The sequence below is a fragment of the Bombina bombina genome, chromosome 6 (assembly GCF_027579735.1).
Source record: "Bombina bombina isolate aBomBom1 chromosome 6, aBomBom1.pri, whole genome shotgun sequence".
Lineage (NCBI taxonomy): Eukaryota > Metazoa > Chordata > Amphibia > Anura > Bombinatoridae > Bombina > Bombina bombina.
In genome coordinates this window covers 698,805,307-698,832,060 of record NC_069504.1, presented here as the reverse complement: position 1 = coordinate 698,832,060, position 26,754 = coordinate 698,805,307, and the positions used below count along the sequence as shown (strand labels likewise).

The following is a 26,754-nucleotide window of genomic DNA, read 5'->3' as shown; positions in this document are numbered from 1 at the left end:
CCTTTTAAGGGCTGGTAAAAGAGCTGATTATTTTTGTAATTTAGTATAGGGTAGGGAATTTTGGGGGGCTTTTTTATTTTATTAGGGGGCTTAACTTATGTGTAATTAGATTAAAATTCTTGTAATTTTTTGCAATTTAGTGTTTGTTTGTTTTTGTGTACTATAGTTTAGTTTATTTCATTGTATTTGAGTTTAGATAATTGTAGTTAATTTATTTAATTAATTTATTGATAGTGTAGTGTTAGGTGTATTTGTAACTTAGGTTAGGATTTATTTTACAGGTAATTTTGTAATTATTTTAACTAGGTAGCTATTAAATAGTTATTAACTATTTAATAGCTATTGTACCTAGTTAAAATAAATACAAAGTTGCCTGTAAAATAAATATAAATCCTAAAATAGCTACAATGTAACTATTAGTTATATTGTAGCTATATTAGGGTTTATTTTATAGGTAAGTATTTAGTTTTAAATAGGATTAATTTATTTATTTTAGAAATTTTATTTAGATTTATTAAAAATAGATTTAACTTAGGGGGTGTTAGGGTTAGACTTAGGTTTAGGGGTTAATAACTTTATTATAGTAGCGGTGACATTGGGGGCGGCAGATTAGGGGTTAATAAGTGTAGATAGGTGGCGGCGATGTTGGGGGGGGGCAGATTAGGGGTTAATACAATTTATTATAGTGTTTGCGAGGCGGGAGTGCGGCGGTTTAGGGGTTAATACATTTATTATAGTGGTGGCGATGTCCGGTCGGCAGATTAGGGGTTAATAAGTGTAGGTAGGTGGCGGCGACGTTGGGGGGGCAGATTAGGGTTTAATAAATATAATGTAGGTGTCGGCGATGTTAGGGGCAGCAGATTAGGGGTTCATAGGTATAATGTAGGTGGCGGCGATGTCCGGTCGGCAGATTAGGGGTTAAATAATTTTATTATAGTGTTTGCGATGTGGGGGGGGGCTCAGTTTAGGGGTTCATAGGTAGTTTATGGGTGTTAGTGTACTTTTTAGCACTGTAGTTAAGAGCTTTATGTTTCGGCGTTAGCCCATAAAACTCTTAACTACTGACTTTTTTATGCGGTAGGAGTCTTGGAGGTAGAGGCTGTACCGCTCACTTCTTCCAAGACTCGTAATACCAGCGTTAGGCAAATCCCATTAAAAAGATAGGATACGCAATTGACGTAAGGGGAAAGTCGGCAAAAGTCGCAGAAGAAAAGTGAGCGGTACACCTGTACCTGCCATACTCGTAATACCAGCGGGCGTTAAAAAGCAGCGTTACGACCCCTTAATGCTGCTTTTTAAGGCTAACGCAGAACTTGTAATCTAGGCGAAAGTTATTTATATCGCCCACATGAACTAGCCGTCTCCTGTTGTGAAAAGCTAAAAAAAGCATGTGCTAAGAGGCTGTCTGTAGTGGCTTAGAAACAGGCAAAAATGTAGAGGTTTAAATGTTATAAAGTATATTAATATAACAATGTTGGTAGTGCAAAGCTGGAGAATGGGTAGTAAAGGAGTTATCTATATTTTTAAACAATAACAATTTTAGTATAGACTGATCTTTAAATGCTACTTATCTCATGTTGTTTATATATCTACAATCCCTCTTCTAATCCACCCTACTGCTCCCCATTTCTGGCTGCTTGCTCACAGTCAAGTTGACTGATTTTAATCTCTAGTTCCCCCCTTCACTCACCAGCACCTCCTGTGCTGTAAATGGGACGTGTTTGTTTCTGGTCTTGCTGGGAATAATTCTGTGAAAGGGGATTTGAACTATTGCAGCTGCCTAGATAACACAGCCTGTTTCCCATGAGAGAGATGGAAAAACTGCAGATTTGTTTTTTTCTTTCAAGGGGTTCCCATAGTCTGATATTAAGATGTGAAACACAGGGACTGAACATTTAACCCTGTCTGGAAAACAAGACACAGTTACAGTTATTAACCCTTTCAACAGCAAACTGGGGTCTTACAAATATTAAAAGAGTGTTGAAATCGAGAACCAACAATCCTTGAAAACTGATATATACTTAAAAAAACAATTTCTACTATAAAATATCATAATTTCTGGTGATTATTTGTGAGTTGATCTCTTAAAATGACAGTATACACCAATTTTCATATAACCGCATGTAATAGACACTACTATAAAGATACTGATCTAAAAATCCAGTATAAAATCTTTTAAAAACTTACTTAGAAGCTTCCAGTTTGACACTGTTGATGAGGTTAGACTGGGACACCCACTGAAAGGGGCTGATAAAGCAGAAAGTACAGAGTCTCCCCCTTCCTCTGCATATGAAAAGACCCATTACACAAACAGGAGCAAGCAGGAGTCTGTATACTAGAGTCTGATACTTTGGGGCTTGGTTAGGAGTCTGAAAATCAGCACAATGTTATTAAACAAAATAAGCAAAACACTGTAACACTGTTACAAAAATACTACCAGATGGACTATATAAATGGACCATCTACAAAACATTTTCTGCAAAGAAAAATCTAGTGGACAATGTCCCTTTAAAGAGACATTGTAGTCTTAAATTTTCTCCATTTAATGTGTTCCCAATAGCCCAGTTTACCTGCTGGAGTGCATTTATTTGTTTGACACTCAGCATCATTATACAGTGCAGCATATACAGTATGTTATCAGTGTATATGAACTCAGTGCAGCATGTTTATTAGTGTATAGATGCCTTTATCATATAGTGCAGTGTGTTGTGTTAATACGTTTTATAAATGTCCGTTGTCATCACTACACAGTGACACAAGTGTGTGTTGTACTGGTCCCTTGGCTAAAACCTGCCAGTACTTCACTACAAGTTGTGATCTATTGTAAGAATTTAAAAAATGTATCAGAGATGCATTCACAGCTTCTGAGAACTTGCAGTTTAGGTTTGTGAGATCGAGTCTGCAACCACAAATGTATGACAATGACACAATCTCTGCTTCTTATTCTAGGTGAAATCTTGGGGGATGAAATTTTTCTTCAATTTTTCTTAGGTTTTATTGGTTATGTATGGTTGTCTAGTGGATATACACAGACACACACTTTTTTACTGACTCTTTTACTGTTTTTTCATATTTTTTACGTTTTCTTATTCTAGGTGGCAGAGATAAAACACCTCAAACCCACTTGCTCAGGGTGATTGGCAGGCCCTGCTCTCATGTAATTGGTTGTCCAAGAGCAGGGGGCTGGACTGAACAACAGAGCTCTTCTGCAGTCTTAAATTTTGGCAAGTGTTGATTGCAAGTGGACAGGTTCTATGCTTGAGAACTGTTCGCCTATAGCTTGATATTTTTTTTTGTTAGGCATGCTAGTATTAGTCCTAGGTGTGAAAATAAAAGAGGTCATGCTGTCTCCAGGTTCATGTGTTTAATATATTGTCACCATTATTTGATGCATTATGCAGAGCCACACTGATTGCTTTGTTGTGCAAAACCACCACTTTTATACGTTATGTCATGCAGAAATTAACAGTTATAACTATTGTAGTTTTAGTAAATCAGATTAACAGTCAAGAGTTTGATGTGATATCGGAAATCTATTTTCTGTGTCATAGATAAAATAGTTATCTATAGCTGCTTAAAGTGATGGTTTAACAAAACGCAAGGAATTACCATCACTGAAAATAAACAGGATTTTCAGTGATCAGTTTGTCAAATAGTGTACTAAACTTACCCTTTCTATACTGCTGCCTCCTCGCTAAAGTCAGATGCAACTGTTAGCAAAGGGTGTAGCTTAAAAACCTGAACTCAATAATTAGTAGAAGTGTCCACATACTTTTAGCCATATAGTGTATGTGGGCTTGTGAAGCCTGCTTTGTGCAACGGAACTGGAAAATACTCTTAACTGGATTTTATTTCCAGGCAATTAGAAAATAAATAATAAAGTATATTGCAAATGCTTTACTATGCAGATTTAAACATTTTATAATACAATCTGTGCTTAATAACTGTCCATAAAATGAAAAACCCTGGTGCCTAGGGATGCCAGGTGACCAGTATATGACCGGACAGTCCGGTATTTCTGGTTACTGCCCGGTAATATGAGTCCATATTACCCAACCTAACCCAGGTCTAGGTCAGCGCAGCCTGTGTCTCAACCAGCAGTCCGGCACCCAATCTAGCTTGCTATTAGCTCAGCTGGAGCCAGACTCGGCTCCGGACTACTATGTGGTGGGCACAGGCAGCTTGCACTGACAGAGTCTGTTGGAACGGATGTCACGTGATCACGCGCATGACGTCATGTCAGCGAGAAGGGCCCGCAGACTGCGCTGTATACTACATGCAGAGTCTTCAGTGCTGAATGCTGATGCTGTGTGATTCTGAGTGTGCGTTCACTCAGTCAACAGCAATTTTTCACTTCAGTGTGTGTGACTGTCTGAGATTAAATCAGACTAGCAGGCCCATTTATCAAGCTCCGTATGGAGCTTGAAGGGCCGTGTTTCTGGCGAGTCTTCAGACTCGCCAGAAACACAAGTTATGAAGCAGCGGTCTAAAGACCGCTGCTTCATAACCCTGTCCGCCTGCTCTGAGCAGGCGGACAGGAACCGCCGGAAATCAACCCGATCGAATACGATCGGGTTGATTGACAGCTCCCTGCTGGCGGCCGATTGCCGCGAGTCAGCAGGGGGCGGCGTTGCACCAGCAGCTCTTGTGAGCTGCTGGTTGCAATGTTAAATGTGGAGAGCGTATTGCTCTCCGCATTTAGCGAGGTCTTGCGGACCTGATCCGCAGTGTCGGATCAGGTCCGCAAGCCCTTTGATAAATGGGCCCCTTAGTGTCACTGTCACCTAGTTACAAGAAAGTGAGGTATGTGGCATCATGTCTTTCAGTTCGCTTAAATAATTTTTATTTAATATCACCCACACAAAAAAAAAGTGTAATTATGTACACATATATTTTATATATATATATTATACACACACAGTATAATTATTAAAATATTGTGTAAAGCCCTTAGATAGCAAGAGAGTGACTCTCTCTCTCTCTCTCTCTCTCTCTCTATATATATATATATATATATATATATATATATAGATAGATAGATAGATAGAGATAGATATGTATGTATATAATAGTGCAGACTGTGCAGCTGTATGTAAATATAAAAAAATTCACTACCCCAAAAATTTTGATTTTATATGCAGTATTTAGCAGATCTGTATATATGTTTATGTGTGTGTTATTTTTTTGTTTCTATATATATATATATATATATATATATATAAACTGTAGCAAAGAAGCACTCACTGAACGATTCCAACTGTGACAAAAGACTTTAATTCAAACGAGTGACGTTTCGGGACAATAGCAGTCCCTTCCTCTGACAAGCTAACAATGTGAAAAAGCAGGCCTTAAATAGGCTCCAAAAATACCCTCCCCATAAGTGTGACCAATCATGGTCAAGGTAACAAAACCTATCTTACCCAGTAACAAATAGTAATCGATATTACAATAGTGCAAAACAAGTTAATCAAGTGAGTTAAAACATAGGGCCCCGTGTTGCTAATAGAGTGGGGGGAATAATCTCAGTCCAACCATTTATAATAAGCTGCTAAACGACTATAAACAAAGTAAAAAAACGAAGTAAAGAAACAATATAATGAGAGGATCGTAATCCAACCAATCAGTGTGGTCCCAGTCATGTAGATCGTAATTCCACCAATGGGCAGTCATCTGACTTGTGGGAATCATAATAGTACCAATCAGCAGCCTAATAGCATTCTGTATCAGAAGCGTCATACCTCTACGCTCTCCAGATACGCCCACCTGTCACTGAAAATGCCTGTTGCATATAGCAACACAGCAAAAACATCTTGCTAAATCTGACCAGATCGCTGCTTGCCAGTCATGGACAGATGCAGCGATGAGCTCGCCATAGAAATCACAGCGGATTTCCTTCAGAGTTATTGTTAGTATTACCCATATCAGATAACAAAGGCGTTACACAGCCAAACTAATGCTGTCAAAGAGATGGCGAGATCTAACCAATCAGCAGTATGTCCACACCCCCATGGGCGTAACAAGACCATCGCTATGTTATTGTCCGCCTCTATGACTCTATATCAGAAATGATGGGCTAACCTATTAAGATAATCACACCCATCTAGAAGTGACAAGCAGTTTTCATCTAGGACCACACACATTGACGGACAATGGCGAACATGGCTATATTCGTGTAACATTACCAATAAGTGTTAGTTGTTTATTTCATAACAACAAACTGTGATTCTAATACCTATCTGTTTCTACGGTCGCTGCATGCAGACTCATATTCTGTGCATCAATCAACATCCTAAAAATAAAGTATAAACAGTGTAAACAGAAACAAATGAACCTATATGTATATATAAAAAGGGAAACCTATATGCATAAAACCTATATGTATAAAACAACATATAAGCTATTCTATATCCCTAGTGAATAATAACGAAAAAGTGAGATGTATATCACTGTCGGTTCCTTGTGAGGGCATCGCAAGCTTAGCATCTAACCATAATTGTGGCACAGATTATGGGTTTGGTGTGAGATAGACCACCCAAGCTAGAAAGCAACACGGAGTATACACAAAGTGAAACATACAATTAAATTAAGATAATGTTAAAATTAATTCGTCCATATAATGGACACAATAATACCAACATAATGTTAAGAGAGCCACCTATGGATATTACATAAGGGCAATATAGGACAGAGAAATCAGCATTGTCTTCGGTTACATTGTGCTCTTCAATCAGTCAACTGTATTCAGGGTCTAGAACTAATAGAGGTCAAGAGAACTCAATAAAAAAATATAAATAAAAAAATATAAATAAAAATTAATAATAAATAAATGAATAAAAATAAAAATGAATGAAAATAAAAATAAAAATAATAAAATAAAATGATAATAATAATGATAGAAGAATAGAAGGTAAAAAGTAAAAATAATAATAAAGTAAAAATAAAAATAAAAATAAATATAAATATAAATAAAAAAAAAAACGGAGGGGGGGAGACAGAGATAACATGCTACTCCGCAAAGAATCAAGGTGGATCTATGAACTTGGTACCCTCAGTCCCAGGGGTCTTAACACCCACACAGGATGGCAATGTTATCTATGAACGCTGAGACCCAGGCTATATGAATATTGATGTCCATCTCAATGAGAGCTCATGATTCATTAGTTCCTAGTCTTCACTCTTTCTCTATTTCTCTTTCCTTTCCAACTTGACTTCTTGATTCCTTCGTATCTATACTTATTGTGGTTTCTTTTTTATTTTTTTATTTTCATTATCGGTATGGTGGCTGTTTCTGTCTAATCCACTATTGGCTTTTTTCTCCTTCTTCAGTTTCCTCTCCTTTTTTCTCTTGTCTTTCTTATATCTTATTTATCTTCATCTATATTTATTTTCTTTATTTTACATTTATATTCATTATTTTTATTCATTTATGTTTATTCTTTGTTTATTTGATTTTATTTTATTTTCTTTATTTTCTTTATTTATTTTGATTTTATTTATTTATTGTTTATTTTATTTTATTTATTTATATTTATCATCTTATTTTATTTATTTATATTTATTTGTATTTTATTTTTATTTTTAATTTTATTTATTTTAATTTTATTTATTTATATTTATATTTATATTTATTTTTATTTTTACTTTATTATTATTTTTACTTTTTACCTTCTATTCTTCTATCATTATTATTATCATTTTATTTTATTATTTTTATTTTCATTCATTTTTATTTTTATTCATTTATTTATTATTAATTTTTATTTATATTTTTTTATTTATATTTTTTTATTGAGTTCTCTTGACCTCTATTAGTTCTAGACCCTGAATACAGTTGACTGATTGAAGAGCACAATGTAACCGAAGACAATGCTGATTTCTCTGTCCTATATTGCCCTTATGTAATATCCATAGGTGGCTCTCTTAACATTATGTTGGTATTATTGTGTCCATTATATGGACGAATTAATTTTAACATTATCTTAATTTAATTGTATGTTTCACTTTGTGTATACTCCGTGTTGCTTTCTAGCTTGGGTGGTCTATCTCACACCAAACCCATAATCTGTGCCACAATTATGGTTAGATGCTAAGCTTGCGATGCCCTCACAAGGAACCGACAGTGATATACATCTCACTTTTTCGTTATTATTCACTAGGGATATAGAATAGCTTATATGTTGTTTTATACATATAGGTTTTATGCATATAGGTTTCCCTTTTTATATATACATATAGGTTCATTTGTTTCTGTTTACACTGTTTATACTTTATTTTTAGGATGTTGATTGATGCACAGAATATGAGTCTGCATGCAGCGACCGTAGAAACAGATAGGTATTAGAATCACAGTTTGTTGTTATGAAATAAACAACTAACACTTATTGGTAATGTTACACGAATATAGCCATGTTCGCCATTGTCCGTCAATGTTTGTGGTCCTAGATGAAAACTGCTTGTCACTTCTAGATGGGTGTGATTATCTTAATAGGTTAGCCCATCATTTCTGATATAGAGTCATAGAGGCGGACAATAACATAGCGATGGTCTTGTTACGCCCATGGGGGTGTGGACATACTGCTGATTGGTTAGATCTCGCCATCTCTTTGACAGCATTAGTTTGGCTGTGTAACACCTTTGTTATCTGATATGGGTAATACTAACAATAACTCTGAAGGAAATCCGCTGTGATTTCTATGGCGAGCTCATCGCTGCATCTGTCCATGACTGGCAAGCAGCGATCTGGTCAGATTTAGCAAGATGTTTTTGCTGTGTTGCTATATGCAACAGGCATTTTCAGTGACAGGTGGGCGTATCTGGAGAGCGTAGAGGTATGACGCTTCTGATACAGAATGCTATTAGGCTGCTGATTGGTACTATTATGATTCCCACAAGTCAGATGACTGCCCATTGGTGGAATTACGATCTACATGACTGGGACCACACTGATTGGTTGGATTACGATCCTCTCATTATATTGTTTCTTTACTTCGTTTTTTTACTTTGTTTATAGTCGTTTAGCAGCTTATTATAAATGGTTGGACTGAGATTATTCCCCCCACTCTATTAGCAACACGGGGCCCTATGTTTTAACTCACTTGATTAACTTGTTTTGCACTATTGTAATATCGATTACTATTTGTTACTGGGTAAGATAGGTTTTGTTACCTTGACCATGATTGGTCACACTTATGGGGCCTGCTTTTTCACATTGTTAGCTTGTCAGAGGAAGGGACTGCTATTGTCCCGAAACGTCACTCGTTTGAATTAAAGTCTTTTGTCACAGTTGGAATCGTTCAGTGAGTGCTTCTTTGCTACAGTTTATATATTATCTTACAGCACCCTGACAAGTTGCATAAGTTGGTGAGAGTGCACTTACACCATCGCTTGAAATATATATATATATATATATATATATATATATATGGCTATGAAGACAAAAAAGGGACAGCGCAACTCGACTCAAGGTAGAATTTATTTACATCCAAATGGATACACACAAAGAAATGCACTTACAAGATGTAAGGTAATAAAAAGCCCTCAAAGAATCTACAGTTCAAAGGCAAACTCCGGACACTCCAGGTTCAGGCGTAGCATCTTGGTAGCGGTCAGTTACTTCCAGCGTCTGTTTGTAACTCCCGGGTAATCGGCACCTGTGAACTTGATACGTCAAAGGATCTCCGCCTGACGACACAACCCTTCACCTACGGATGCCCTGCTGGATCAAAAAGGCTCAACGCGTTTCGCCGGTTAACACACACCGGCTTTTTCAAGAGCGTATCAAGTTCACAGGTGCCGATTACCCGGGAGTTACAAACAGACACTGGAAGTAACTGACCGCTACCAAGACGCTACGCCTGAACCTGGAGTGTCCAGAGTTTGCCTTTGAACTGTAGATTCTTTGAGGGCTTTTTATTACCTTACATCTTGTAAGTGCATTTCTTTGTGTGTATCCATTTGGATGTAAATAAATTCTACCTTGAGTCGAGTTGCGCTGTCCCTTTTTTGTTTTCATAGCCACGTCTGTCTATCCGGGAGCGAGGAATCTACGGGTTGGTGTGCAGCTGCATCTCGTCTGGGAGTTTTGTTCCGGCTTCTATTTATGGAAAGTTTTTTTACCTTATCCAAGGGGTATGTTGATTATTATATAGCGCTGTCCACTTTTTGGTATATATATATATATATATATATATATATATATATATATATATATATATATAGTGCAGGGATAAAATATTAGTTCCATAAATGGCCTCTCCCCATCGTAAGCAACAAAGAAGAACTTCTGGGATACAGAACAACAGTGCAGAAGCTCATCTATTTCCATAGCTGACCACAGCAAAATACATAAAATAACCATATTCTGTGTTAAATACCTTAAAACATTTTTGCATGCAGATCTTTAATGATGTAGTGTTTAACCTCAACCTGTAGATTGTAAGCTCTTCAGAGCAGGGCCCTCTTCCTCCTATACGAAATCTGTATAATCTGTTATGCTTTTGTATGTTTTTGTATCTGATCACAAACCCTTGTCATTGTATACACAAACCTCTTTACCCAGCGCTACGGATGTTTGCGGCACTATACAAATAAATGATAAGAAATAAATAACAAATATCACTTTAATAGCTTATTAACATCTTTAACAACAGCATGACAGATGTGAAAAATCTCTAGGCTGGAACATTACAGGTCATTGCGACCACTTCATAAGAACGTTGGCTGGTATCCTGGTGACGTATTGATTTGTATAATTCTGCAACATGTAAGAAATAGTTTAATTAAGCATCTTTATAAATTACTAGTCCTAAAGCCCGTGTACATGAGCCATTTTTTGCAGTACAGCGGTTCCACCCCTTGCTCTTCCCTCTATACCCCCTCTATTTTGCTCTCTCTATTTTGCGCTCTCTCTCCCCCTCTATTTTCCTCCCTCTCTTTTGCTCTCTCTCCCCCTATCTTTTGCTGTCTCTCTCCCTCCCCCTCTCTTTTGCTGTCTCTCTCCCTCTCTTTTGTTCTCTTTATCCCCCCTCTTTTGCTCTCCCCCCTTTCTTTTGCTCTCTCCCCCTTTCTTTGGCTCTCTCCCCCTCTCTTTTGCTGTCTCTCTCCCCCTCACTTTTGCTTTCTCTCTCCCCCTCTCTCTTGCTGTCTCTCTCCCTCTCTTTTGCTCTCTTTATCCCCCCTCTTTTGCTCTCCCCCCTTTCTTTTGCTCTCTCCCCCTCTCTTTTGCTCCCTCTCTCCCCCTCTCTTTTGCTTTCTCTCTCCCCCCTTTCTTTTGCTCTCTCCCCCTCTCTTTTGCTGTCTCTCTCCCTCTCTTTTGCTCTCTCTATCCCCCCTCTTTTGCTCTCTTTCTCCCCTCTCATGTGCTGTCTCTCTCCCTCTCTTTTGCTCTCTCTATCTCCCCTATTTTGCTCTCTCTCTCCCCTTTCTTTCACTCTCCCTCCCCCTCTCTTTTGCTGACTCTCTCTCTCTTTTGCTCTCTCTCTATCCCCCCTCTCTCTCCCCTCTTATGCGCTCTCTCCCCTCTCTCTTTTGCCCTCTCTCCTCCCTTTCTCCCCCCTCTCTTTTGTTGTCTCTCTCCCTCTGTTTTGCTCTCTCTATCTCCCCTATTTTGCTCTTTCTCCCCTTTCTTTTGCTCTCTATATCCCCCCTCTTTTGCTCTCTCTCTCTATCACCCCTATTTGCTCTCTCTATCCGCTCTCTTTTGCTCTCTCTTTATCCCCCATATTTTGCTCTCTCTCTATCCCCCCTGTTTTGCTCTCTCTCTCTATCCACCCTCTTTTGAGCTCTCTCCCGTCCGCACACGGCCCCGCCCATGTCACACCCGGCCCCTTGCTGCCATGCACGGCCCCACCCACATCACGTCCGACTCCGTCCATGTCACGCCCGTCGTGTTTGGCCCCCTCCACTTTGTGCCCGGCCCCGCCCACGTCACGCCCGCCCCCCACCCATGTCATGCCCAGCCCGCCCGCGTCACATCTGGCCCCGTCACCGTTGAAGGCCAGGTGTGTTTGCCCTCAGGCTGTCTCTACTGCACATGACAGCTTTGGACAAACACACTTAGCCTTTTATATTATAGGATATCTAGATATACATTTGACCTTCTATAAGAGCGACTGGATTGAAGAGTCATCATTTAAAAGGTACCACTTTGTAAATATAACGTCTTTTTTTTCTTTTCCTTAGAAAGGTGGACTTTGTTTATTTCACAACAATTAGTAGTGGCCCTTTACTTAGGTGCAGCATATAAAACACACACATTGCTTGAAGCTTCTACCATTCTCTACTATTAAAGGGACATAGAAATTCAAAAACAAAAAAATATATAATTGGACTATTGCTTGCATATAACACATAATTAAAGTAATCTCCAGAGCATCAATGCATTACTGGGACCTAACTGAATACATCTGGTGAGCCAAAGACAAGAGCCATATGTGTGTAGTCACCAGTCATCTCCCAGTAGCTCAATGCTGCTCTTGAGCCTACCCAGGTATGCTTTTCATCAAACGATAAAAAGAAAACAAATTACATTTGATAAAAGAAGTAAACTGAAAAAAAAGTGTATTAGGGGTAGATTTATCACAGGTGGAGCGGACATGAGCTGTAGCGAAGCATAGCCGCTGGACCTCGCTAAATGACGACAGCATACGCTATTGGCATTTAACATTGCACAAGCAATGCCGTACCCTGCACACTTGCAGCCACTCGGCCGCTAGCAGGGGGCATCAATCATCCCAATCGGATCTGGATGATTTCAGTCCTAAAAGGTGGCAGAGAAATTAAAAGGATATTAAACCCAAATTTTTCTTTTATAATTCATATAGAACATACAATTTTAAGCGATTTTTACTCCTATTACACATTTTTCTTCGTTATCTTGCTATCTTTATTTGAAAAAGAAGGCATCTATTGTAAGCTAAGGAGCCAGCCAATTTTTAGTTCAGTAACTGGATGGCACTAGTTTATTGGTGGGTGCATTTAGCCACCAATCAGCAAGCACAACCCAGGTTGTGAAACAAAAACGGGCAGACTTTTAAACTTACATTCTTGCTTTTCAAATAAAGATAGCAAGAGAATGAAGAAAAATGATAATAGGAGTAAATTAGAAAGTTTCTTAAAATTGCATGCTCTATCTGAATCATAAAAGAAAAAATTGGGGTTTAGTGTTTCTTTAAGGAGCAGCGAGCCTGAAACAATGGGTGTAGAATGCAGCATCCGCTGCATAATAAATCTACCCCTTAGAATTAAAGGATATATCAGAATCCAGGAAAGGTTAATGTTAAAGGAACATAAAACCCAATTTTTCTTACAGGATTCAGATTGTTCAGGAGTGTGCACGTGGCTGCAGCACAATGTGGCAGCAGTTTTGCAACAATATTATACATTAACAAGAGCACTAGATGGCAGCACTATTTCCTGTCATGTAGTGCTTCAGACATGTGCAGGCTGCCTATCTAGATATCGGTTCAACAAAGAATAACATGAGAACAAAGCAAATTTGATAAAAGAAGTACTTACCAGGGTTTTATAGTAGTTTTGCAAATCACTTACAAAAGTGACAGATTTAAATGTTTTTTTAATTTTTTTTTAATTTTGAATTTAAGTCTATTAAAAATCAGTACTTAATGGAACATTAGCCAAAAACATAATTTATGCTTACCTGATAAGTAAGAGTCCATGATCCATCACGTGGGCTATAATTATGTTTTCTTACATATTATTGTGAGAATCCCTATTCATTACATGTGGCATCCAATACCCGAGCAGTGAAGAACACAACACCAAAATAGGGTGGCACTATAAAGCTGTCATACGTGCTATTAATCAGGTGAAACAACCCACTGTACTTTCCTGCCAAAGGCTGCCTAAGGCACAAGCAACAAAATGATAATACTTTAAAAAGTATGCAAAGAAGACCAGGTAACTGCTTTACAAAACTGGTCAATTACCATATCCTTCTGTGACCCTTGCTATTTCCAGAAAATTGAACAAAGAGGGCAATGAAACTCTCAAAGACTTTCTGGCTTCCACATAAAAGTTAATAGTCTGAACCATATCCAAGTTGAGAAGAAAACGTTCATTACAATTTTTAGGAGCTAAACAAAGACTATCCTGAAGAAATTAAAAAAATTCAAGAATTACTAAAAGAGTGCCAACTGAACCCACGCTCTACACCAGGAAATAGAAGCCTTCCAAACTTTGTGAAGATTAAATGACAGAATCAGAAAAACCTCTGTGCTTTAAAACTATATGTTCAACCTCCAAGCCATCAAGTTTAGAGATTTTAGATCCTGATGAAAAAAATGGACCTTTAGACAGAAGGTTGTGACCCAGAGGAAGAGGTTACGGAGGACAAGTGAACATCTGCACCAGATCTTTTTTTATTATTATTATTTATTATTATCAGGTATTTGTAGAGCGCCAACAAATTCCACAGCACTATAAACATAGGGGGTATACAAGATAGCATTTATTGGTATCAAATGGGTAGACAGTGCCCTGCCAACTACAACAGTGCCCTGCCGAGAGTTGCACTGTTGTAGTTGGCTCTTATGAAGGAGATCTGTAAATAGCTGGGCTCATAGGTTTACAGAAAATGTTAGTGTAGGTTGAATGCATCCCTGAATAGTTGAATCTTTAGGGAGCATGTGAAGCTTTTAAAACTAGGGGAGAGTCTTGTGGAGCGAGGCAGAGAGTTCCACAAGATGGGAGCCAGCCTGAGGAAGTCCTGTGAACCGGAATGTGAGGAGGTAACAAGAGAGGAGGAGAGTAGGAGATTGTGAGAAGAGCGAAGGGGATGGGAGGGAGAGTATCTGGAGACAAGGTCTGAGATGAAGGGGGGAGCAGTGCAGTTGAGGGCTTTGTATGTCAGAGTGAGAATTTTATCCTGGAGGCAAGAGGAAGCCAGTGAAGGGATTGGCAGAGAGATGCAGCAGATGAAGAGCGACGAGTAAGGAAGATGAGCCTGACAGAGGCATTCATTATGGATTGTAAAGGAGCTAGGCAGCAGCTAGGGAGACCAGAGAGGATGGAGTTGCAGTAGTCGAGGTGGGAAACAATGAAAGAGTGGATTAAAATCTTAGTTGTGTCTTGTGTAAGGAAATATCTAATTTTAGAGATGTTTTTAAGGTGGAAGCGGCAGGCTTTAGCCAAGGACTGAATGTGACATCGGGCATGCGGGGTAGGCGTAATGATGGAGTAATCAACAGTTATAGAGAAATGGGGGGGTGGAGATTTTGAAAGATGGGGAAAAATTAGGAGTTCAGTTTTGGAGATATTTAGTTTAAGGTAGTGAGAGGACATCCACAATAATATATAAAAAAAACAGTTAGTGACAGGGGTTAGCAAGGAAGGAGATAGGTCAGGTTCAAAGAGGTAGATTTTGGTGTCATCGGCATACAAATGATATTGAAAACCATGTGACTTTATTAAGGAACCTAATGATGACGTGTAGATTGAAAAGAGAAGGGGACCGTGGACAGAGCCATGCGGTGCCCCAACAGAAAGTGGTAACAGGGCAGAGGATGCCCCAGAGAATGCTACACTAAAGGTATGGCTAGATAGGAAGAGAAACACAAGAGAGCTGTGTCGCAAATGCCAAAGGACTGGAGGGTTTGGAGCAAAAGATGGTGGTCGACAGTATCAGAGGCTGCAGACAGATCAAGGAAGATAAGCAGAGAGAAGTGGCCTTTGGATTTTGCTGTAAGTAGGTCATTGGTAACCTTAACAATTGCTGTCTCTGTGTGATTGGGATGAAATCCAGATTGCAGTTGGTCAAGGAAGGAGTTTAATGTAAGGAAATAGGATAGAAGTGTATATACTAGCTTTTCAAGAAGCTTTGAGGCAAAAGGGAGTAGGTAAATAGGGCAGTAGTTGCAAGGGGAGGTTGGATCAAGAGAAGGTTTTTTGAGGATAAGTGTGAGCAGTACATGTTTTAGAGATGAGGGAAATATACCAGTGCTGAGGGAGAGGTTGAAGATGTGTGTGAGTATAGGGGAAAGGGTAGAGGAGAGGGAGGAGAGTAGCTGTGAGGGGATGGGGTCGAGAAGGCAGGTAGTGAGGTGAGAGGACAGTATAAGGGCAGAAACTTCTTCCTCTGTAATAGGGGCAAAACAGCCAAATTTATGGCTATTTGGGTTTTGGATGATTGTGAGCTTTTGAGGGGGTGGGAGATTGGTAGTATGTTGAGAACTGATTTCATTTCTAATGGTGTCAATGTTGTTATTGAAGTGGCTGGCAAAATCTTGAGCTGAGAGAGAAGTTGTATTAGGAGGTGGGGTTGGGCGGAGAAGAATATTGAACGTGGAGAACAGACATTTTGGGTTTGAGGAAAGAGTAGAGATAAGAGTAGAGAAGTAATGTTGCTTATAAAGATTAAAGGGACAGTCTACACCAGAATTTTTATTGTTTTAAAAGATAGATAATCCCTTTATTACCCATTTCCCAGTTTTGCATAACCAACACAGTTATAATAATATACTTTTAACCTCTGTGATTATCTTGTATCTAAGCCTCTGCAAAGTGCCCCTTTTTTCAGTTCTTTTGACAGACTTGCAGTCTAGCCAGTGTCTGCTCCCAGATAATTTCTCGTGCACAAGCACAGTGTTATCTATATGAAATATGTGAACTAACACCCTCTAGTGGTGAAAAACTGTTAAAATGCAATCTGAAAGAGGTGGGCTTCAAGGTCTAAGAAATTAGCATATGAACCTCCTAGGTTAAGCTTTCAACTAAGAATACCAAGAGAACAAAGCAAAATTGGTGATAAAAGTAAATTGGAAAATTGTTTAAAATTACATGCTCTATCTGAATCATGAAAGTTTATTTTGGCCTAGACTGTCCCTTTAAGGGCAGAATAGTAGGAGTTCAAGATGAACTTGTAGTGAAGAAAGTCAGCCAAACTCCGAGATTTTCTCCAGTGTCTCTCAGCAGTACAGGAACATCTGCATAGGTACTGGGTCAGAGGAGTATGTCAGGGCTGAGGATGAGAGTGTGGTTTCCGAGCTATGGTAAGTGGGTCCAGATTGTCAAGGACCGATGTAAGGGTGGAGGTATAGTGGCAGATAGATTGGTCAGGGCAGGAAAAAGAGGGGATGGAAGAGAGGAGAGGTTTGATAGAGCTAGCAAGCTGTTGCTGATCTAATAACAATGCTTCTGTGAAATTTGGTGTGAGGGGTAGAAGGAGGGAGGGTTGTATGGAGGGATGTGATGTTGCAAATGAAGAGATGATGGTCAGAAAGAGGAAAAGGGGAGTTTGTGAAATTTGAAAATCAGATCAAGGGAGTGACCATCTTTGTGAGTGGGAGAGTCAGTCCATTGTGATAGGCCAAAAAAGGAAGTGAGTTGCAGAAGTTGTTTTGCAGAGGAGGCAGTGGGATTGTCAAGAGGGATGTTGAAGTCACCAAGAATGAGGGCAGGGGTGTCTGAGGAAAGGAAATAAGGGATGCCAGGCAGCAAAGTAATCTAGAACTTGAGTTTAGGAGCCAGGGGCACGGTATATGACTGCAACACATATAAAGTGGGGAGAGAATAAGCGAATCATGTGTGCTTCAAATGAAGAAAATGTGAGGGTAGAAAAGGGCTGTATTTGTTGAAAGGTGCAATGAGAGGAAAGTAAAATACCAACACCACCTCCTTGTCTATTACCAGACCTCGGAGTGTGGCTGAAGTGGAGACCCTTGTGTGACAGTGCAGCAGTGGATGCTGTGTCTGAAGCAGAGAAACTAAGTCCTGCAAGGCCAAGCTGGAGCAATCAGGAATACTGATGAGACCTGCTGCTTGATCCTAGGAGGAAAAATGTAATCCATACGAAACAACCAAGGAGCCACTAGAGCATCCACAAACTCGGCCTGAGGATCCCTGGACCTCGCAAAGTATCTGGGGAGCTTGTATTTCAAACGAGAACCCATCAAATCTACTTCCAGAAGACCCCCAAAGGTCTACTATCTGACTGATGCAGTCAAGAGGAAGAGACCATTGGATGAAGGGATTGGCGACTGAGAAAGTCTGCTTCCCAATTACTCACCCCTGGAATATGAACTGCAGAAATTATACAAGAATTGCTCTCTGCCCAAGTCAGAATTCAGGAAATCTCCCTCATCACTAGGGAACTGTGAGTTCCCCCTTGATGATTGATGTAAAACACTGCTGTGACATTGTCTGACTGGAAACACAGATAAATCTCTCTGTTCAAGAGAGGCCAGAACTCAAGGGCCTAGAAAATTGCATGGGGTTCCAAAATATTCATGGGCAACTTCAACTCCTGAAGTAACTCCAACTTGAAAGATTTGAATCTGTCAAAATCACTGTCCGATTTGGGCAGACAAAGGATACCCCCAGATCAATGGATCGATTGTTTTGGCATCCAAAATAATATTTTAAGCCAACTGAGTGTAATCCCTGCACCACTGACGTAGCATACAAAGCTACAGAGGTCTCATGTAAAACCCAGTAAAAGAAATAGCATCTGTAGCAGCAAAAATCAAGCCTAAAACTTCCATACTGTTACATTATTTGTGGGGGCATTGTTTTTATATTGCTATAAAAAAAAAGTAATATATCAGAAGACAATTAACCACTTCTATATACATCAATTAATTCAAGGGAGGGGAGAGATTTCCCCCCACACAAATCACTTTGCTCATCAAGTCTTTGAAATCATTTAAAGGGACAGTCAACTCAAAATTGTTTATTGTTTAAAAAGATAGATAACCAACATGGTTATATTAATACACTTTTTACCTCTGTAATAACCTTGTATCTAAGCCTTTTCTGACAGCCCCCTGATCACATTACTTTATTTATTAGCTATTGCATTTTTTTTTTTTTTTTAATTTTTGAAAGAGCTTTATTGTAAAACAATATAACATACAAACTTGGCTCTGGTTACAATTTGAGCCTTACTATAGTCACACATTCGAAAGATATGCAAGTGCTTGTTGGCAGTTAAGTAGCAAGATGTGCCAAGTCTTTCTTAGTTCTGTAGCTCTGAGTGGAGCCAAGGGATATCCCTTTCCGTACCCAGTGGTATATGATCTGGCCGCTTTTGGACCAATGTTCAAGTATCCTTATTATGAGAATGGGTGGAGGGGATGGATATGAGTAGTTTTGCAAACATATAAACATTATGTACAAAGTTCTTAAATTAGTGCTATTGAGTCCAGATACACAACAGAACATATCTAACATTATCCATCAAATCTACGTTTTCTTTTTTATTATTTCTGTCCCGGTATTTTGGGGTCACTCCTTATACCGCTATGCTTAATTTGGCTAAAAGCGTGCATTAAAATACAGGTATACTATTAAAATAGGTGACATTGCTTTCTCTAACTAATACAGAGTAAATGAGACTGTGTCAGTACTTTCCTTCAGGCAATGAAGCGTTATTAACTCAATGGGGACATCTTATTGAACAGGTGAACAGACGTTTTCATACAACAATATTAAACCCATCAACTCAAAAAGCAAACAAACTGTCTCAACTGGGGTTTACCGCCATCCTTCATGTATTTCTATCTTGCTAGTTTTAAGAAAGTGATACCTTTCCATGGTGAGTTGATGGTCCACCTGCCGTTTCCACATTTCTATATCAGGCACTTCTGGGGATTTCCATTTTAAGGGTATGAGTGTTTTAGCGCTATTGAGCATAATGAATAGTAGTGTTTGCTTTGATTCGTCTTTGAGGTTTGGAATGTCGTGAAAAAGGAGTAGGCTCGGGTTTCTGGGCATATTTGTGTCTAATGTTTTATTGATATTTTCAATAACTTTCTCCCAAAAGAATCCCAATCTGTCACATTCCCACCATATATGATGCATATCTGCTACCTCTCCTCAACCCCTCCAGCAGTGATTACTGGTATGTTTATATATTTTTTGGAGTCTCATTGGAGTAAGATACCACCGGGACAAATATTTAAAGTTTGTTTCCTGTATCTTGGCTGACACTGACGCTTTCTTATGGTTTCGGAATATCCTTAACCATTCTGTGTGGTCAATTTCTATGTGTAATTCCCTATGCCACTTGTGGAAATAGGAAGGGAGCTGCTCCCCATCAGACGCCAAGAGTATTTTGTATAATGCTGAGATGGTGTGTCGAGGATATTTTGAAGATGTGCACATTGTTTCAAAGGGGGGTTAATTGCCTTGTCATATTTTGTTTCTTTTTGTGCGTATTCAGGTAGTGTGATATTTGGGTGTGTAAAAACCATGTTAGTGGGGTGTCCCCTGTTATACCTGCTATTTACTCACGTCAGCTCACCTTATTTCCTGATATTATGCTTTTAATTATATATTCTTTTAAATGTGGGATTTTCCCTTCTTCTGTTTTAATCTGTGGTGAGAAGGGCAGGTCTGGATTCGCCACTAGCGGTGTCAAAGGGGCTGGTCTAGTGGTGATGTGTGTGCTAGTGTTTATCAGTGTGTCCCATTGTGTGAAAAGCTCATCCAGCAGTGGGAACTTCTGGATAATGTCTGGCCTGTGCTTCGTCTGTAGCCAAGCCAACCACCCTACATTTTTGACTTGTAGTATTTCTCTGTCTATTTGGATCCATTGTTTGGAGTCCGAGTTATGACTCCAATCTATTATACGTTGTATCAATGTTGCCACTCTATATTGTTTTATATCTGGTAACCCCAGTCCCCCTCTGTCTCTTGACATATGTAGGGTTTTTCTGGGTACTCTTGGTTTAATCCCATTCCAAATGAATTTTTCTATATTGTTTTGTAGTTGAGAGAGATAGTCCTTTGTCAATGTGATAGGTAATGTCTGTAGAATGTATAGAATGCGAGGGAGCACGTTCATTTTTATTGCATGTATCCTCCCTATCCATGATATAGTTTTGTTCTTCCAGTCTGAAAGGTCATTTGTTACTTCTCTAAGCAGAAGGCGATAATTTGCTGTGCATAAGTCTTGTGGGTTGCGTGTGAGTAGTATTCCTAAATATTTTATTTGTGTTGGTTGAAATTTGATGGGACATGTGGCTCTTACTTCATTTAGAAGCTGTGTTGGAACAGTTATGTTAAGAAGTTCAGATTTATTTAGGTGAAAATTTGATACTCTGCCATATTCCTATTAGCTATTGCATTTTATCCAATTGGTGCAGTGTCTGCCACAAGCCATGGGCATGAGCACAATGTTATCTATATGGCTCACATGAACTAGTATTCCCCTGTTGTGAAAAGCTAATAAAAAAGCATGTGATAAGAGACTGTCTTTAGTGGCTTAGCAACAGACAGAAATTTAGAGGTTTAAAGGTTATAAAGTATATAAATATAACAATGTTAGTTGTTCAAAGCTGGGGAATGGGTAGTAAATGCATTATCTATCCTTTTAAACAATAAAATTTTTGGTGTTGACTGTCCCTTTAAATGGAAAGTCAACACTAGAATTTTTGTTGTTTAAAAATTTAGATAATGCCTTTATTACCCATTCCCCAGTTTTGCATATCCAACACAGTTATAATAATACATACACTTTTTACCTCTGTGACTAATTTGTATCTAAGCATCTTCTGACAGCCCCCTGATCACATGACATTTTATTATCTATTGACTTGCATTTTAGCCAATTAGTGCAGTGTCTGCCACAAGTCATGGACACAATCACAATGTTATCTATATGGCTCACATGAAGCATGTGATAAGAGGCGGCCTTCAAGGGCTTAGAAATTATCATATGAGCCTTCCTATGTTTAGCTTTTAACTAAGAATACCAAGAGAACAAAGCAAAATTGGTGATAAAAGTAAAATGGAAAGTTGTTTAAAATTACATGCCCTGGTTCCGGTGGAGGAGGAGCAAAGCTTGTTCTGTTGAGCTCTCAACTCCAGTCCTATAGCTGCTGGCGGTGGGTTTTTCGCACCTCCCTAACTCCTAGGGTAGCTACCTGGACAGTTTGGATCATCATCTCTGGGACCCAAACAGTGGAACTTCAGTCCACTGTGCTGACGAATAAGGTCAGCTGAAAAGGACCTATACTCCGGCTAGCTGTTATGGCGGCCGGCTTCACTGCCACTAATAGTTTGTTCTTACCAGCTACCACTCCTCTCCTGCTGAGGTTGCATGAGAGGAGGCAAGAGCGGTGTAAATTTGCCTGAAGACACCCTGCTCCCCCCTGTACCCCAATGAGGAAACTTACATCTCTTCGTCGGAGGTCTCTCTACCCCTCCATCGCCGTCACGCCTACCGACTGAGCCCGCTATGGACAATCTAAAGAATTAGAAGAGAGCCACCGGCGGCCTTGTTTTTCCTGGGATCCATTGCGCCCTGCAGTGTCTGCCCTGCCTCCTCTCCCACCGGTGCTGCATGAGAGGAGGTGCTGAGCCTGGCGGAGGAACACGTACAGGGTCACGTCCTGTGTTGCAAGGCTCTTGGCGTAACCCCCCTCTCCCACCGGTGGAGGAGGTGAGGGGAACTGAGGCTACGTGCGACGCCGCTGAGCACGGAAGTGTGCGGCAGGAGACTCCTCTGCTTCTGTGTCAAGACCGGCCTGTGGTCCCGTTGGGACTTTCCTTCAAGCGACTATCCACGGCAGGCGGGCGGTAGAGGAGGAGGTGAGTTCTCTGAACTTTGGTGCGTCCCTTCGTGTGGTTGGTAGAGGCCTGTTATTAGAAAAATTGCCGGGGGCACATAGAAGAAAACAGCGAGTCTAAGCTGTTCCCAGGTTAAAGAGGCAGAAAAGAAAAGCTTAATAAAGGAAAAGAAAAAAGAGGGGTGAGCAGAGAAAAGGAGAAGGGAAAAGAAATTAAAGAAACCTGGCATTAAAACAACTAGGGAGCAGTTTAAGGAACTCTGGGCCAGGACACACAGAGTTAAAATCTTCAACTGTGTAAGCAAGGGGATACATAGAAGAAACAAGAGAGAAAACTACCAAGGAACGGGTTGATACATTGTGTCTGGTGATTTTGGTTGTATAAAAAGCTATAACTTAGTACTCCTGAACTGACAGACCACACTGACAAGCTTTTGGCAGCTGCTTAGAAAATCTTGCCACTTAGGGGGATTAAAACGAACTCTGTAACCTAGGCCACTTTGAAACAAAGAAGAGTTTCTTGCCTAATAGTCTCATTTAAATCTCCAGCCGGTACTGTGAAGCAATTTTTTTGTATTCCATGTAATTTTGTTTATTAAGGTGGAAAAGTGGAAAATGTTGTTTCCTTGCTGTTTTTTCCCTCCCTCTGTATTTGTGCATTAACTACAAGGCCGCCGGGGGGGGCAGCTTCTCTTGTTGTATAGAGGCAGAGAAGAGCTATTTTTCTTTGGCTTGGTATAACAACCTAAAATTTCAACAACAATTTGTAACTGTAATATTTTTTTCTGCATCTGATACAACCATTTCCCTACTTATAGAGTTTGAGTTAGTAAGATATGAGGGGGAAAAGTAAGGAGATAGAAAAAGGAGAGAGCTATCAAGGTCAATTAACAAAAAGTATTTAATAGATAACTCTGTACCCTTATTATCTTGACAACTTAACAAGACTTACATAGGACCTAAGTTTAATGGTCTAGCGGGTTTTTTTCAGGGAACCCTGTTTTTTTTTTTCCCCGTTTTTTTTTTATATAATTTATATTTGTCTAATATAATTTGGTGAAAATGAAAGTACAAACTTGCAATTGCTAAAACAATTTTCCTATTCGCTGGTATACATTGCTGAATTGTGTTTATCTTTTTCATTCAAACTGAAAATAGAGACTAGCTTTATTTTTTATTTTTATCTAAATTTTCTTTTTTTTCTTTGCTTAGAAATATACATGTACCCAATTATATCTGAATATCTAGGATAATATTCTCTGGAAAAAAATTCTTAAAAATACATGCTATAATACTTCACTTTATTTATACAAGCTGACTATATGGTAGATGTAGATGCAGGTTAAAACAGCTCACAGGTTAGATACTTGAGTACTTACCATTTGGAAGGATAGAGACTGGTTAATGATTTCAGAGTAACTTTTTCTGGTTACTGAATTTAACCTATTCGCCCACAAAGCATCGCTGAAGGAAAATACAGGTAGCCCTCAGTTTACACCAGGGTTAGGTTCCAGAAGGAAGGGTTGTAAATCGAAACCGTTGTAAATTGAAAGCCCGTTTATAATGTAAGTCAATGGGAAGTGAGGAAGTTAGGTTCCAGGCACCTCTCAAAATTGTCATAAGTAACACCTAATACATTATTTTTAAAGCTTTGAAATGAAGACTTTAAATGCTAAACAGCATTATAAACCTAATAAAATAATCACACAACACAGAATATATAATTAAACTAAGTTAAATAAACAAAAACATTTGCTAAACAGCAGTATAAATCTAATAAAATAATCACACAACACAGACTTTACTTGCATTTTTCTGCAAACAGTTTTTCTATGCATTCTAATCTGGACTGATTTATAAACAGGAAGATCTTGTTCCTTTGCAAGCTGCTCGATAGCTCAGGTCTGGTTAAACTGATTAATTTCAGCTTGCTTGGCTTGCATATCTTTGCTGCAACACAAGCGGACAGCTCCACCTACTGGCTATTTTAATCAATGCACTGCTTCTCAATGCTTTTCAATAGCAGTCACATGACTGAAAAAAAGGTTGTTATTCTGAAACGGTGCAAATTGAACCGTTGTAAACCGAGGGCCACCTGTATATCCTAGAAATATTTTTTTTTGTGTACATATTAGGTTGTGTCTTGCTTGCGAGAAGAGATGGATAAACCATAGCTTTTGTGGTCCCTAAAACTACGGTTGGCATAGTCTGGTATCTTATCAATCAAACAGATTTCTTGCATTATTCGCTAAGGCAAACAAAAAATATCTTGAAATATATTTAAATATATAACCTCATTGAGACATATTCTCTGATAACTATAAAAAAATAAACAACAAGGGAAAGGACTAAGGGGGGAGAGAGGAAGGAGGGGAGAGGAAAAAAGGGAGGGAAAAGAGAAAGAAAAATATCTAACTTTTCATCTCGCCAATTCCAAATTAGAAGGACTAGATAGGGGAGCTTTAAACGCTTAGTTGCTGGTATATCCTTCCACTCTAGTGCTTTATTGTGTATATAAACTTAATTAAAAGAATATCTCCTTTTCTTGCTTCCCAGGATGGACAACGCACATAATTAACTAAACCACTTTCCCTTTTTCACTCCCCCCCCCCCTTTTTTTCTTTTTTTTTGTGTCCCTCACCCCTTCCAATCACCACAGTTCACATCCTGCACACCCTCACTTTCCCTCCCCATTTCCCGATATCCCCCTTGTGTGGGGTCTGACTCACTTTCTCTCACTTTTTTCACACCCTTCACTTAGGAAATTTTAGTGTTTGCTTTAATTCCCCTCACATTTCACTTTTCTTCCCCCAGCACATGGATACATTTTTTCATAATCTATCTAAGACCCCCTCTCCCGCCATAACAGCTCGACACAAGGATAGGAAACCTAAAAGAGATCCCCAGAGATCACTACTGATATCCAACCAACTCTATTAAGCACACCTATAGTACAGGAAGCAACTAAAGGGACACTCAAGTCAAAATTAAACTTCATAATTCAGATAGAGCATGCAATTTTAAACAACTTTCCAATTTACTTCAATTAACAAAATGTGCACAGTCTTTTTATATTTACACTTTTTGAGTCACCAACTCCTACTGAGCATGTGCAAGAATTCACTGCATATATGTATATGCATTTGTGATTGGCTGATGGCTGTCACATGATACAGGGGGAGTGGAAATAAATTTGGTTGCTAGCATCTCGGATGCACTCTCCCCCAAATTTGATGCCCTTAGAACTGAAATTAAGCAAGACATCCTCTTACTAACTCAGGAAGTGCGACAGTTCTCTAACAGACTACAAGAAGTCGAACAAAGGGTGTCCAATCTAGAAGATCTAACAATTTCACATAACTCTAAACTGGAAGGTTTAAATATTAATATTCAAAAAATTCATAGTAAGTTAGAAGACCTAGAAAATCGTTCTAGGAGAAATAATATTAGAATTATAGGCCTGCCAGAAGAGCAACAATATGAAATTCTCTCCTCTTTTATATCAGAAACATTATCCAAAATCCTTAAGATTTCACCTGATTACCAACCTATCCTAGCTGAAAGAGCACACAGGCTTGGCCCACCCCGCACAGATAATAAAGGCAGAGGTAGGCCCAGACCTGTAATAGCAAGGTTATTAAACTATCAAGACAAGACTGTTTTATTTCAACACTATCGCAAACATCAGCCAATCAGTATTAGAGGGACCTTAATTCTCATCTTCCAGGACTTTTCGGCTGATACAGTGTTAAAAAGAAGAGAACTGGCCCCTATCTGTTCTAAATTTATACAGCATGGCTATCGAGTCACTATAATTTACCCCTCTAAGCTTAAAGTCATAGTGAATGAGGCCACACACTGGTTTGAAGAAGCACATAAGACTGAATTTTTTTTTAACCCACTTGATTTACCAGCTAAGTAATAGATTGGCTGAATTATATAAATAAATTGACTAAGTGAAATACAGGTCCTAAATTGGGAAAGCCCCGTGAGTCTCGACAGAAGCGAGATACAGGGCGAGGGTCTAATCTCTCGCTTATGCGAAGGGTTCCTTTTTTTTTTTTCCCCTTCCCTCTTCCCCTCCTCTTCCTCTTGTCACATAAAAGGTTACAATGGTAGACAAATGTAAAATAGTCTCCTGGAATGTGGGAGGCATTTCAACACCCATTAAAAGAAAGGCAATTCTTGCTCAGTTACAGAAAGTACAAACTGATATAGGTTTTATACA

At 39.1% G+C, this 26,754-nt stretch overlaps 1 protein-coding gene across 1 annotated transcript in view; it reads right to left on the bottom strand.

Annotated features, from left to right (window-relative positions):
• Window positions 1-26,754, bottom strand: part of ANKRD39 (ankyrin repeat domain 39) — a 153,354-nt gene that overhangs the window by 108,424 nt on the left and 18,176 nt on the right. The window contains exon 2 of the mRNA XM_053719390.1: window positions 13,741-13,862. Within this exon, the coding sequence (XP_053575365.1) occupies window positions 13,741-13,862 (122 nt within the window). The remainder of the gene's footprint in view (window positions 1-13,740; window positions 13,863-26,754) is intronic.